This window comes from Erithacus rubecula (assembly GCF_903797595.1).
Source record: "Erithacus rubecula genome assembly, chromosome: 3".
NCBI classification, from domain to species: Eukaryota; Metazoa; Chordata; class Aves; order Passeriformes; family Muscicapidae; genus Erithacus; species Erithacus rubecula.
The window spans coordinates 90228385-90241675 of NC_136689.1; the positions used below are offsets into that span (position 1 = coordinate 90228385).

The window sequence follows — 13291 nt, forward strand, 5'->3', positions numbered from 1 at the left end:
TGTACCTCCATCTCCAAGCCTATGAAATTAAGAAAATAAACATACACATGCACATGCAGCACATGAAGAAAAGCTTCCCCCAGTTAGACACAAATCTTCATTTTGGTACAACTACATATAGGCTATAAAAAAAACCCCTATATAGTGTAGACAAAAGTTCTGTGTGTACAGCAAGGCAGCCATATGAAGTGGAGAACCTTGCTCAGTAAGGCATATTAAAACCAGCTAAACAGATAGAAATAGCATCTCCTCTCTAAAGTAAACAGCTTTGTAAACCTTATTCCAACTCCAAACCAGAGCCCAAGTTTACTGTAAAAAGAAAAAAAAAAAAAAAAGTGTTGTTAAAACAATCTGAAGAGAGAACAAAAGCTTTCCTTTTGGAATCACAGTAGTCCAGTATTTATTAGGACATGAAATTCATCAATTTTTCACTTTCATGGAGTAAGATATTAGAAAGTCACTTGTCCACATTAACATCTTGTACTTTTGTATGCTTGGTGAGTAAGAATACAGACATATCATCTCAACATTTTTTTTTTTTTCACAAATATCTATGGAAGTCCAAGAGCTTTATTTGACAAAGCTATCTAAGATGCAAACGATCAGCCCAGGTTTCTTTCATATGAGTTTCACAAACTTTGGTAACAAATACAACTTCAGTACATTAAATACCAATTAGCTTTATCAAGATAAACTCAGGATAAAGCTCATTGTGCTTTTTTTTTTCTTGGTGTTTAGTTTACATAAAGGAAGAGCCAACAGACAGGGCTTCTCAACATTCACACGTGGGTACAATTGGTAGAGGGTGGTGTATCTATCCGACTTTTATTTTCCTTAGCATCATTCAGAAGTGATTCATTACCAATCTGGCACTTGAAGACTTGTTTGTAGGCCTTCCTAAAATTTTCAGATAGAAATGCATATATGATTGGGTTCACAGAAGAATTGCTGTAAGCCAGGCAGTGTGCAGTTACCCTGAAGAGAAAGGAGGCTTGAGTCAGTGGGAAAACTCCAAATTCAGCCCAGAGATGGATCACATGATGAGGCAGCCAGGAGATGCCAAAAACCACTACCACCACCAACACAGTCTGTGCTGTCTGAGACAAGAAAAGGAAAACACATATGTCTGATGAGCACTCAAAGAATCAGCTTTAAACCTACTTCAAAACTACTATTTGGAGTGAAAAAAAACCAAAAAAACAAACCAACCCACAGCAAAAAGTATACTGAGAGGGAACACACTGCAGTATTTGTTATTGAATTCACCCCTTTACCTGTATGGGCTTTATTTTCCATAGAGAGCTACTGCAAGGAAAACCCCAGCCTTGGAAAATGCCACAGTAAACAGCAAATGCACAACCTACCTCAAATTAAGAAGTATGTTCCTAACTCCCTACACAAAAGCTTGGCCTTTTCTGAAGTGGACCTAAGCCTGTTGTAAAATAATGACAACAGGGGTCTTTGGGAAATCTCATCCAGATCTAATGATCTATATTTTAGTACAGTGCACAAAAATTTCTGATTAAAATTTCAAGAGAGATGTATTATGCACGAAGGCAGCTGGTGGAAAAGCTTAGAGCTTGCCCAAGTGCTTACTTAGTAAGCTTTTTAGAAGTGTCTCCTTTAAACACAGAATTTCCACAGAGAGACACATAAACCAGCATTCTGGGATACAATTAGTGAAAAAAACCCCTCAAAAGTAAGGGCTTGAGATTTCTGGTTATTGCACATTATCAAAACCAATATGGAAATTAAAGTTCACCACCAAACACTAAATTAAAAAATGGAACAAAATATATCTTCAGTGCTTCTTCCACATTCCACTTCCACTGTTTATGAGAGGGCCATCAGTTATATTAGATGCATTCTGAGCTCCAGAATCAGCCGGACCTTCAAGTGCTGAAGGTGTTCTGACAGGGCACAGTGGAATTTGACTGTCAATATTTTCTTTAGCTTTCATCTACTTCAGAAACAGCAGTTAGTGCTTTGCAGTGGCCTAATAAATATCTATTCCTCTACCAAGAGCCTCTTTCAACTAAACAGGTCTCCAAATAAAAGTCTAATAATAATTCCAAAGCATATTATGTCATGAGCCCTTATAATTTCTATATTAACACTTTATAACATAATTTTTCAGGCAACTTCTTCATATCCAAAACTAACCCAGTGGCCACAGAATGATAAATATTGCAGGATAGACAATATGTAGATATTTTGCTATTTATTGAACTTGGTCTATATTTGAACTAATGTACAGTAACAATTAAACTGACCTACCTAATCAGAACATGAGTTAGCTTAGAAATATTTGCAGGAAAACCATTTTGATTTCTGTGGCAACAGCCAAAATAACTTATGACAGATGATACTGTTGGTCAGTATAATCTTGCAGCAGAAACCAAAGGACATTAAATCTGTAGTTAATATAATTTGTTTAGTCTAAAGAAATAATGTTTTCACAAGCCATTGCTCTGCTTAGACCTATGAAGTTTAAATCAGTTGTCTCTAAAACAGCGACAGAGATATTTTCTTTTTCAGGTCTTATCAGGAGAATGTGTTCTAACAAGTCTGCTTGTTAGATTGATGTGTTCAATGGGTTAATACTACAAGTAAAAGCAAATTATCAGGATACCACATGCAGTATTACTTCAAAAGAGGCATTCAGTTTGTACAGAATTCTGAGAAAAGTTAACCAGGACCATCACTTTCAATAAGCTATTGACGTACCTGAAAGCAGAGGGTGATAATGTGTCTCTTGTAACTTTTACTTAAGGTGTTTCATATCTGCAGAAGAAGCAATTTTGTACTAGGAAACCTCACAGCATCTGTTCTGCCCCATTGTTCCTCCTAAGCCTAACTTCAGAGCTTACTTTTCCAAAATCATCACTTTGTTTTGCAAGCAAGGTATCACTAAAGCTCGTTTTTACCTACTGGGAGCTTGCTTAGGGTTTCTTACTGGCAAATAAAATCTACTTGAAGTGCATGATGTTAATATTGATGCTTTGTGACCAAAAAGTATGATAGGCAAATTAGTATTTTTCTTTTTTTTTTTCCACAATTGCAGGAAATTTATTTTAAGATTCTGCTACTAGAACGTTTATAAAGGCTTGAATAAAGCTAAAAATGTATAATTACACCTGTAATGCATTCCTCACAAGAGAGTAGAAGGAAAAGAAGAAAGGCTAACCAAAGAGAGAACTAATACACTAATGAAGACAGGGTTGCTTTGAAAAACTTGAGTTAGGCCTTAGATTTAGAAACTCATTTTCTAAGGCAAAAAAATCTGGGCTGCTTATTTTCCCCTTTGCCTACTGAACCCTGATACAAACAGTCTTGACCATATATGTAATGCTTTATCCTAGGAAAGTTAATTCCTAGTCAGATCAAAAATTTTTGAGAGTTAGTGGCTAGAGGAAATGCAGAGATATTTCCAGTATGAGAATAATTAGATGAGAGATGGCAACGTACAAAATATCTTTGAAAAACGACACCTTTGGCCTTGACAACATTAAATGTAAAAGTATATATGTTAAGTATTTTACTGAGTCAGGGCCATAATGCTTTTAAGTCTAGGAATCAAAATTTATTGAGTAGGATATTAAAAAAAAAAAAATAGAGAATGAAAAAATGAGAGAATACTTATTCCTCATTGACTCCAGGGACTCAAATTTATCATAAATCTCATTTACATTGCAGGCTTTCCATGCCCATATGAAAATAGTGATCAGATCAAATTAAGAGCTACAGCTTAAGGGGTTTTGTTCTCCACATCCATAAAATGAGAAGTTAGTCAAATCATTGCTGTGGTCAAATCCGCTCAAAAATCACAACCACATTATATTAACTGACAAATTCTCTGTTTAAATGCATCTTTCAAATATTGTTCTAAATCATGAAGCTTATATTCTTCTTTAAAGACCTCTCATGATTCTATTTGTATCCAGTACATGACTTATGTCTTGAATGTAGGAGAAGAAACATTGTGTGGAAAATCGATAGAAGAATTGGAGAATCATTAAAAGTCTCTTATTATGCTCCTACTGGGAAGCAATAAAAATTTAATTTTAAAGGTTCCTCATACAGCCTAGGAATTATTCACTGAAACATTACAAAATCAGCTAGTAAAAAAAAAGTTTAAAATCCCATGTTTTACAAGTCAGGGGAAAATGCCTGTGAGGAAAAAAAAAAAAAAAAAAAAGAAAAAAAATTAACACAAAAGACAGGTTTTTTTCTTGTGCCTAAATTTCAGATGTTCTGAAGCTTCAAATATGAGGATCTCAGGTAATGCCTTGATGCAATGTGATGGAAAACTTGGATCTGAAAAGATTCCAATCTGCTAAGTCCAGAGGGATGTTGAAAATTTCACTACATGCTTAATTTTAATTTTTTTCTCTCTGTCACATCCTTAGCAACAAGTAGCAAATCAGCTTAGCCATAAAACTAAAATACACACAAATGAGTATTAGTAGTGAAGGCAAAATACCTTTTTCTTGGATGCTTCTGACTTCTTTGACATGTTTCTCAACTTTTTATGCAGATGATTAAGAACCTGAAAAGATAAATTTGCATCTCTTTATCATATTTCTCCAATTTCTATTCAAACAAAATTCAAACAATTCAAGAGTTTTAGAGGACTCTTGTGCTCTCCAGTGCTGCATGATTCACTAAAAAACATTGCTGAACCAGATTTGAACCAGTTTGAACCAGATTTCAAACACGCACAGCAGGAAAAGAAAAATTTACATATGTGAGTCTGTGTGGATCAACAAATACAAAGCAGAACACAACTGAATTATTATAAAATAAAGATTATTATATATATATATATATAAAATTATATAGTAAAGATTATAAAAAGATTCAGATGTGTTACACAACAAACACATATCACTAATTAACAAGGAAAACAGATGGAAATCTATCTTGTACATAGAATTAGCAATCTCTCTTTTTCCATAAAAAGTCAAAGACTGTTGGTTTAGAGTGACCTTTAGTGTGTGCAACATAGGAAAAGTGTATATTTTGAGTCAGAGCTTTTTTGAGTCACCTGCATAATTTTCTTTCTTCAGATGGATGCTTGTTTAACATAATCAAGATGTTGGCACTATTTGATCTTTGAAAGAAGCTTAAGCTTTCAAACATAATATATACTGAAATGAGATGGCACATGAGGCATGACATTTAACAATAATGTGATGATACTCACCATGTGTCTTTCACAAGCAAATTTTAAAAATACATCACAAAAAGGTTCATCGCCCAAGAGCAGCAGCCAAATTTTAACATTTTCATTTACACATAAGGGTTTGGATAGAGGATGCATAGAGATCTTGAGGTGAAGAAAAGGGTACAAATTCAGATTCTTTAATATCCTCTGGGGACATTTTCTTTGTGTTCTTTGGGGTGCACAGCTAACCACTATCAGGACAGGCATCAGTCAAGATGATCTAGAGACTTGATCCCGCTCTGGAATTTGAGTTTTATAGACAAATATATTGAATTAAAAGAATTAAGATGGTATTTGTGAGCGTCCAGAGCTTATCAGCAGACTTCATTTTTTTAGGTATCTACTCTTAGCTCCAGAGGGCCACCACCACCAATAAACATAAGAAATTACTTATAACCACTAAGTATTGTAAGTGCAGTTCATTTGTGCCTGTCTATGTACACCATGTGACTCACCCTGCGTGCACTTCCTATTTGGAAACACTATCCAGGCCACTTCCAAGGGCTAACCCAGGCTAAGAAAAAGCAGGAGAAAAATAAGTGAGCTTTCCCTGAGAAAGCCCCGTTTTGACTGCATTGCTTTCCTTTTCAGTATGAAGCAGACCCAAAGGAAAGGACAGAAACCCAGCAGAAGAACAGTGATCGTGGCTCACAGAATTTTTATTCACTTCCCATCACCATGTGCAGACCAGCTGAATTGCTGAGCCCATCAGTGAAAAACATAAATCTAAAAAAACAGGCATGGGAGGAATGAAATTAAGTTCATGTCCCACCACTGTTTCTTCATCTATCATTTCCCTTTCCCACAACTTACAGTGATGGGCTGTTTCTATCCCATCATGTGCCACCCACTGACTGAACTGCTCTGTGATTCTCCCTCACAGCCCAAAACTAAAGTCAGATAAACTCTTCCCAGAGATCAGAACTGCAAAATCTTTTTTAAAGTTAAAAACATTTTTTTCTTCTTTTCTGAAACTTTTAGCCCAAAATTTTGCATTGTATCTCTCTCCAGTTCAAAGAAAGATGCAGGAGACAAAACAGGTAAATTGGGTATTTGAGAGGGGTGGGAGGTGGTGTCAATTTAGACTGTAACCCTCAAATGAACCTTCTCAGCTTCCCGTCTTTTGGGTTACATGCACATTTCATAAAATAAGTATTTGCAGTGGAAACATATTGGCTCTTCATGGTATTGTACCAGAGGGCAGGAAAAGTAACAGCAAGAGAAATAGGCAAAATGCAATTACTTATCAACAGCAGTGGAACAGCTCTCAAAGACCTACACAGAATGCTATGGAGTATTTAAAAAGAGCTATATTTGTGCACAACCACTACAAGGCAAATCAAAGACACTCTCCCCATTACCATCTTCAAATTGCCTCTTCCCTGGGCCAATGAATAATCAATTGTTCCTGTAAGAGCGTGAATGAAGAATTGTTCTACACTGTGCCTCTTAATTTGTCTTAGGCTATTTCTCTTAAGATATTATTTCAAAATATCCCCTAATACATTTGTATGCATATTTTTAACTCATGAAATGAAATACTTTTCTTGCTAAAAATTAGGTCCCAACCTGATCTCATAGGATGTAATATTTTCAGCCCCAGCTTTCATGTACCTGCTGGTCAGAGACCAGCTTCCCTCTTTTCTGGAGATGAGGGTGAGGTGCTGTGATAAGAAAATTATGTTGTTGTGTAAGAGACTGTAAGGAGACTTCTAGGGTCTAGTCTGGTACAGATCATATGACCACAACTACCACTCATGGTATTTGGAAGGCCCTTGGTTTTGCCTACAGTTTTCTTTTTTCTTTTCTTTTCTTTTCTTTTCTTTTCTTTTCTTTTCTTTTCTTTTCTTTTCTTTTCTTTTCTTATTCTTTTCTTTTCTTTTCTTTTCTTTTCTTTTCTTTTCTTTCCTTTCCTTTTCTTCCTTCCTTCCTTCCTTCCTTCCTTCCTTCCTTTCCTTCCTTCCTTCCTTCCTTCCTTCCTCTTCCTTCTTCTTCCTTCCTTCCTTCCTTCCTTCCTTCCTTCCTTCCTTCCTTCCTTCCTTCTCTTCCTTCCTTCCTTCCTCCCTCCCCTTCTCTCCTTCTCCTTCCTTCCTTCCCTTCCTTCCTTCCTTCCTTCCTTCCTTCCTTCCCTTCCTTCCTTCCTTCCTTCCTTCCTTCCTTCCTTCCTTCCTTCTCCTTCCTTCCTTCCTTCCCCTTCCTTCCTTCCTTCCTTCCTTTCCCTTCCCTTCCTTCCTTCCTTCCTTCTTCCTTCTTCCTTCCTTCCTTCCTTCCTTTCCTTCCTTCTTCTTCCTCCTTCTTCCTTCCTTCCTTACTTCCTTCTTCCTTCCTTCCTTCCTTCCTTCCTTCCCTTCCTTCCTTTCCCTTCCTTTCCTTCCTTCCTTCCTTCCTTCCTTCATTCCTTCCTTCCTTCCTCCTTTCCTTCCTTCCCTTCCTTCCTCCTTCCTTCCTTCCTTCCTTCCTCTTTCCTTCCTTCCTTCCTTCCTTCCTCCTTCCTTCCTTCCTTCCTTCCTTCCTTCCTTCCTTCCTTCCTTCCTTCCTTCCTTCTTCCTTCCTTCCTTCCTTCCTTCCTTCCTTCCTTCCTTCCTTCCTTCCTTCCTTCCTTCCTTCCTTCCTTCCTTCCTTCCTTCCTTCCTTCCTTCCTTCCTTCCTTCCTTCCTTCCTTCCTTCCTTCTCCTTCCTTCCTTCCCTTCCTTCCTTTCTTCCTTCCTCTCCTTCCTTCCCTCCTTCCTTCCTTCTTCCTTTCCTTCCTTCCTTCCTTCCTTCCTTCCTTCCTTCCTTCCTTCCTTCCTTCCTTCCTTCCTTCCTTCCTTCCTTCCTTCCTTCCTTCCTTCCTTCCTTCCTTCCTTCCTTCCTTCCTTCATTCCTTCCTTCCTTCCTTCCTTCCTTCCTTCCTTCCTCCTTCCTTCCTTCCTTCCTTCCTTCCTTTCCGTCCTTCCCTCCCTCCCTCCCTCCCTCTTTTTTTCTCTCTCTTTCTCCCTCTTTTCTTTTTAAAACTTTTTAAAAATTATTTTTTCCCTCACTTGTTTCAGAAACTACATTCAAGATGGTTTGATAGCCATGACAGTGCTTTGACCAATCAGGTTGAGAAAGAATTTTTTCCAATACAACTGTGAAGAAAATCACTTCAACTACCTGTACCTATTCGTGTAAGTCTACTGAGCATTGTGAAAATTTGAAGTCTACACTGCTAAAAACCATGTTTGCTGTCTGGCATTTCACTGACCACACCCTCATTATCAGCCACTGAAAATCATGCAGAAGGAAAGCCTGCACAAGGTCACTATCTAGTAAGAATGAACTGTTTGAATTTTATGTGAGCATTACATTCTAAACCATCTTTGTAGTACAAACCTGAATGGAAATTCTAGTGCCACTGCCTGCAATCCATGTTTTAAAGTAATGCTGCTACTTCTATTGTCACAAGAGATCCTTCACCCTCTTTCAATTAGGAGTGTGTGACTAATGTGTCATACCTTTTATTTTTCTCTTCTAGTGCAGTTTAATGAAGTTTTCCCCTTGCTGCTCAGTAAAACTTTGAATATAATATCCAGAGCCAGATAAGCTTGTATTTTATGTTCAGGCTGTTGCTTTTTATGGCTTAGTTTTAACCAAGTCTGTAAATCACACATGACATGAATTCAGAATGTTCAGAATGATAGATAAGAATGGAAACATTCTTAAGGCAAGACATATTTGTTTTAAAGAAAGCTTTCAATATTATTCATCTATAAAAGGAAATGTTTGCTAATCATTATAGGTGTCCAACCTAAAGGTTTGATTGAAAGAGGCCTGACTTTCAAGGAGTGAATCCTTGAGAAGGGAAGGTACCCCAAATCAGTTGTAACATAGCACAACCCTGGCAGATACCAACTGCTAGAAGCTGACTGGGAATCATTTATCACTTTACCCTTTAAGGACACATTAGTGAGCAAATGTAGCTCTGTTACAAAACACATACAAAAAGTCATTATTACAAGATTACAGCAAGTAAAATAATAAGCAATAAAAGAGTCAGAACTCAAGGTGCCTGTAAGTATGCAGTGCTGAGACTCATTTGGTCACTACCTAATCACTGCTGTTCCCTCTGACATAGTTAAGATTCTTTCAAGAGTAGTTCTGTGAGGCAACAAAAGCTGGTTTCCTATGGATTTGTGACTTCTTTACTGTGTTCCCAAAAAGATGTGTCTTCTCTGTAAGTTGAAAAGACCTCTTCCCTTATGGCTTGTTTAACAGTTGAATGCAAACTGACTCCTTAAAAGAGAGGATAATGGAGACTCTGCACTTCTTAACTGTCTGCTGTTTTCACAAAACTAGGGAAGCATCCTTAATTCTGATATTTTCACTCCTCTATCAAAAATTTGCATTGAAACTGAACCAGTGTTATTTGTGAAACAGGGAAAAGAGGTAGTTGTACAGACAGGACAGAGCATGATCTCATGAATTTCTGCCTGAAGAGCATATATCACATGAGATATTTTGGGAGGACACTGCTTCCAAATACTTGGCACCACTTCAGCACTTCTGTACATTGCAATAGCATAGTTATCCATGGGAAAAACGCAAATCTCTGCTAATAGGATATAAATGTGAGGGAGAGAGAGAAAGAACTTGGCTCCCTATTAGAGTCCCTAAAAAATGAGACTTTCAATACTGAAAGTTCAACTGCAATTTGTTTATGAAAGAAACAGAACTGCCTTAAAGGAGTCTGGAAAAGGCAATATATTCAAATAGATAAATGAGTCTCCTTCCTCTTAATTTACCATAGCAGAAGATTGTGTTAGCTTGCTGATCCACAGTTCATGAAAACCAGTGAAGTCCATAAGAAACTAATGCAGAGATTAATGTCTCCTATGAAGACAGGCTGAGAGTTGGGGTTTCTCAGCCTGAGAAGAGAAGGCTCTCCCTGACCCAAAATATTGCAGTTGGAGGTTTGCCAGTGGCTCCTAAGGAGGGCAGGAATGAGTCTTTAGCTGCAGGCTAATGAATACTTTTGATAGCTCCTTAAGAGTCACAGCACTTTTCAGCTTGCAAACTCATGGGAATGCCAGCTCTCTCCTAGCTATCTTCTAAAATCCACCCCTTTAGCTTAGCTCCTCCAGCCTGACACCATGGCAAGCAGGATCACACATACAGGCTCAAAATACACCATAAAGCCAGGGTGACACTCCAGCCTGGCAATAGTTTAAGCACACAATTTCATTGTAATTTCAAGTGGCCTTAATTTTACTAACTTGTTCTTGGGCATATTTTTCACACAGAGTTGCTTTTGTTGGCTTGGAAGGGTTTTCGTTGCTTTTTTAAAAAACTACATATTAATTCTAATATTGAGAGATTTACTTCTATAGAGGTGCTTTGCAATGACAGAGTGTGTTTTTTTACTATGCATATATTTTGGTTAAACATATTTGCTTTTTTCATGCCTACACTGTACAGGACTATGCTTATTTCAAAAGATTTCTTTTTCATCTTCTCTCATATAATTATATTTTGAAGGCCAGTACTTTATGCTGAACTGAAGATGCTTTGGCTTTAAAAAAGGGAAGAATTAGTAGGTGAAATCCCCCATGCACACATTCTGTAATGTTTTCCCTGCAATATGTAATACTTTCTTCAAACTGGCAATCTATCACTGCAGCTCAGTGATATTCACCACAGTAATTGAAATACCAGTGTATTCACTCAGGGAAAACAGGATTGTCTTTATGTGTGAAAACTCGTGTTTCTTCTTCATTTGCCAGTTTGGATTTGTTCCACTATGAACAGTCATTTAGAAATGTTGTCCTTTGTGTTCTGCATGTCTTGGTTTCATTAGAGTAGGAGGACATTATAACCTCAATTTACACATCACAATTAAGCTGATGTAACACAAGTAAAACTGAGCAGAACATAAAAATTCTTGTTCAAATGAAATATTTCAGGTACATCTATTGAACTTGCCAGCTGAAGAACTGACTTAAGCAGCACATTTGTGCAAGAGCACATCCTCTCAAAAGTCCTATCCCCTCAAATGTAAATCACTGCCTAAGGAGAAATCCAGCAACTGAATCTTTCAGCTGGCACAGAAATAGGATGATCTCTGCCTATCTCAGCAGGTAGCAACTGGTGCTCCAGATCCTGTTCAGCAGCAAGCAGAGGATCGTACGCTGAAGGCTGCAATTATTACTCCAGAAAAATGTGACACTTTGCTCAAGCAGAAAATCCTTTAATACCCATATTCAGGCATCCTTAATTATTGCTTTTTTCCTACCTGAGTTCTCATGCCCTGCTCCCTAAAACCACCTGGCTTTGCTGAAGTCAGAAGTAACCTCTCATTAACTTCAACTGGGGTAAGACACAGCACCACAGGGACCAGGCAGCATGATGCACATTTTATTCTTAACACCAAATAGAATTTTTGCCACTTTCAAGTGCATGCACATTTTAAAAAACCACAATGCTTCATGTGAAGCCTGAACAACTTGTTGCTCTGTTCTACTTTATTGAGTCAAACTCCTCACACAGCATTGCAAAAAATTAGGAGAGTCATGATGATGGAGAAAGCAGCAGAGCACTGGGGCTTCTTAGCATACTGCAACAAGGGAATCTGACAGAGAAACCCCAGTAATTGCCAGAGCACCCCCCACTCACCCCATGTAGTCTTTGTTCTGATCTCTCTGTGATATTGAACATAAGTTGTCACCCCTCAGACTTCCCTCGGTTACAAAACCTGCCCTCTCCCTTTGTGGCACAAACTCAGCCCTGCTCCTTTTCTCTCCCAAGCCCCTCCACACTCCCAGAAATGGCTCTATGGCTCACGGACACCTTTTCCACCACTGCGTCCCCCCATGGTTTCACATTTGCCCCACCTTGGCATAGCAGAAGGAGATGAGCAGCAGAGGGAGCAGATAGCCGAAGACAAAGGTGCAGATCACGTAGACCTTTTTGTGGCGTGGGTTGGGCCAGAACTCCCAGCAGAAGGTCTGGTTGCTGGTCTCGCGGTGGAAGATGCGCTGGTGGTGAGCCACGGGCGAGGCCATGGCGAAGGAGAGCGCCCAGATGAGCCCCACGCCCAGCATGGCGTTGCGGGGCACACGCAGCGCTGAGGAGCGCCGCGAGTGCACGATGGCCACGTAGCGGTCCACGGACATGGCCGAGAGCGTGAAGATGCTCACCAGCATGGAGATGGTGAAGAAGTAGTGGATGAACTTGCAGATGAAGGCTCCCAGCACCCAGGTGGGGAGCACATAGACCGTGGACTGGAAGGGGATGCAGAAGAGCAGGTAGGCCAGGTCGGCGATGCTCAGGTTGAGGATGAAGATGTTGGTGGTGCTCCGGCGCTTGCCTGGCTTGCTCCTCGCCAGCACCGTGATCACCAGGGTGTTTCCCAGCACCCCCAAGGTGAAGATTAAGCCAAACACGATCAAGGTGATGAAGTTCTCGATGCCGATGCCGAAGAGAGGCTTCCCCTCGGCATCCAGCAGCCCGGACAGGTTGAACTCCCCGCGGGGCGTCTCTGCCGCGGCTCGGGACAGGTTGAGCGGCGCCGCCGCGGGCTCTCCTGGCTCCATCCTTCCCCTTGCGCGCCGGGCAAAGTTTCCGCGGGCGGAACGCGGAGCCGCCGCTCCCCGGCACCGCGGAGCGCGGCGAGCCCGGGGCTGCCGCTCCACCACAGCACCAGCACTACCACCGGCACCGGCACCGGCACGGGCGGTGCGGTGCGAAGGTGCGGGCGCGCTGGGCGCAGTTTGCGCTGCCGGGAGCGGAGCCCCGCCGCCCCGCAGCAGCAGCAACAGCAGCAGGAACAGCAGCACCAGCAGCCGCAGGAGCAGGAGCAGCAGCAGCAGGAGCAGCAGCGCTCCGCCCGCTGCGGCCCCGCCCGCACAGCCGCGGACTCTCCGCGCCCCCGCGCAGCTTCGGGAGACTGGGCTCCCCGGGAACGTCTCCTCGGAGAAAGGGGAGGTGGGGTTTTCTCGCCCTCTTTATTCCCCCCCCGCCTGTTTTTCCCTCCCTCGGCTTGTAGGTGCTTCCCCGCCCAGGGCAGCCGGAATCCCGGTCCTCTCCGCAGAAAACTTCTCCCCACTCCAA

At 40.5% G+C, this 13291-nt stretch overlaps 1 protein-coding gene across 2 annotated transcripts; it reads right to left on the bottom strand.

Annotated features, from left to right (window-relative positions):
* Positions 1–282: 282 nt before the first annotated feature.
* Positions 283–12842, bottom strand: GALR1 (galanin receptor 1). 2 transcript variants are annotated; one of them, XM_079302820.1, is made up of 4 exons: positions 12379–12842; positions 12073–12216; positions 4484–4549; positions 283–1097 (listed from the first exon to the last, which is right to left on the bottom strand). In XM_079302820.1, exons 1-4 carry the CDS (start codon positions 12772–12774, stop codon positions 780–782), a joined length of 924 nt encoding a protein of 307 aa, XP_079158946.1. In that variant the 5' UTR covers positions 12775–12842; the 3' UTR covers positions 283–779. The 2 variants fall into 2 exon arrangements, with proteins under 2 accessions (XP_079158946.1, XP_079158945.1); XM_079302819.1 differs by having other exon boundaries at positions 12073–12842.
* Positions 12843–13291: the final 449 nt, after the last annotated feature.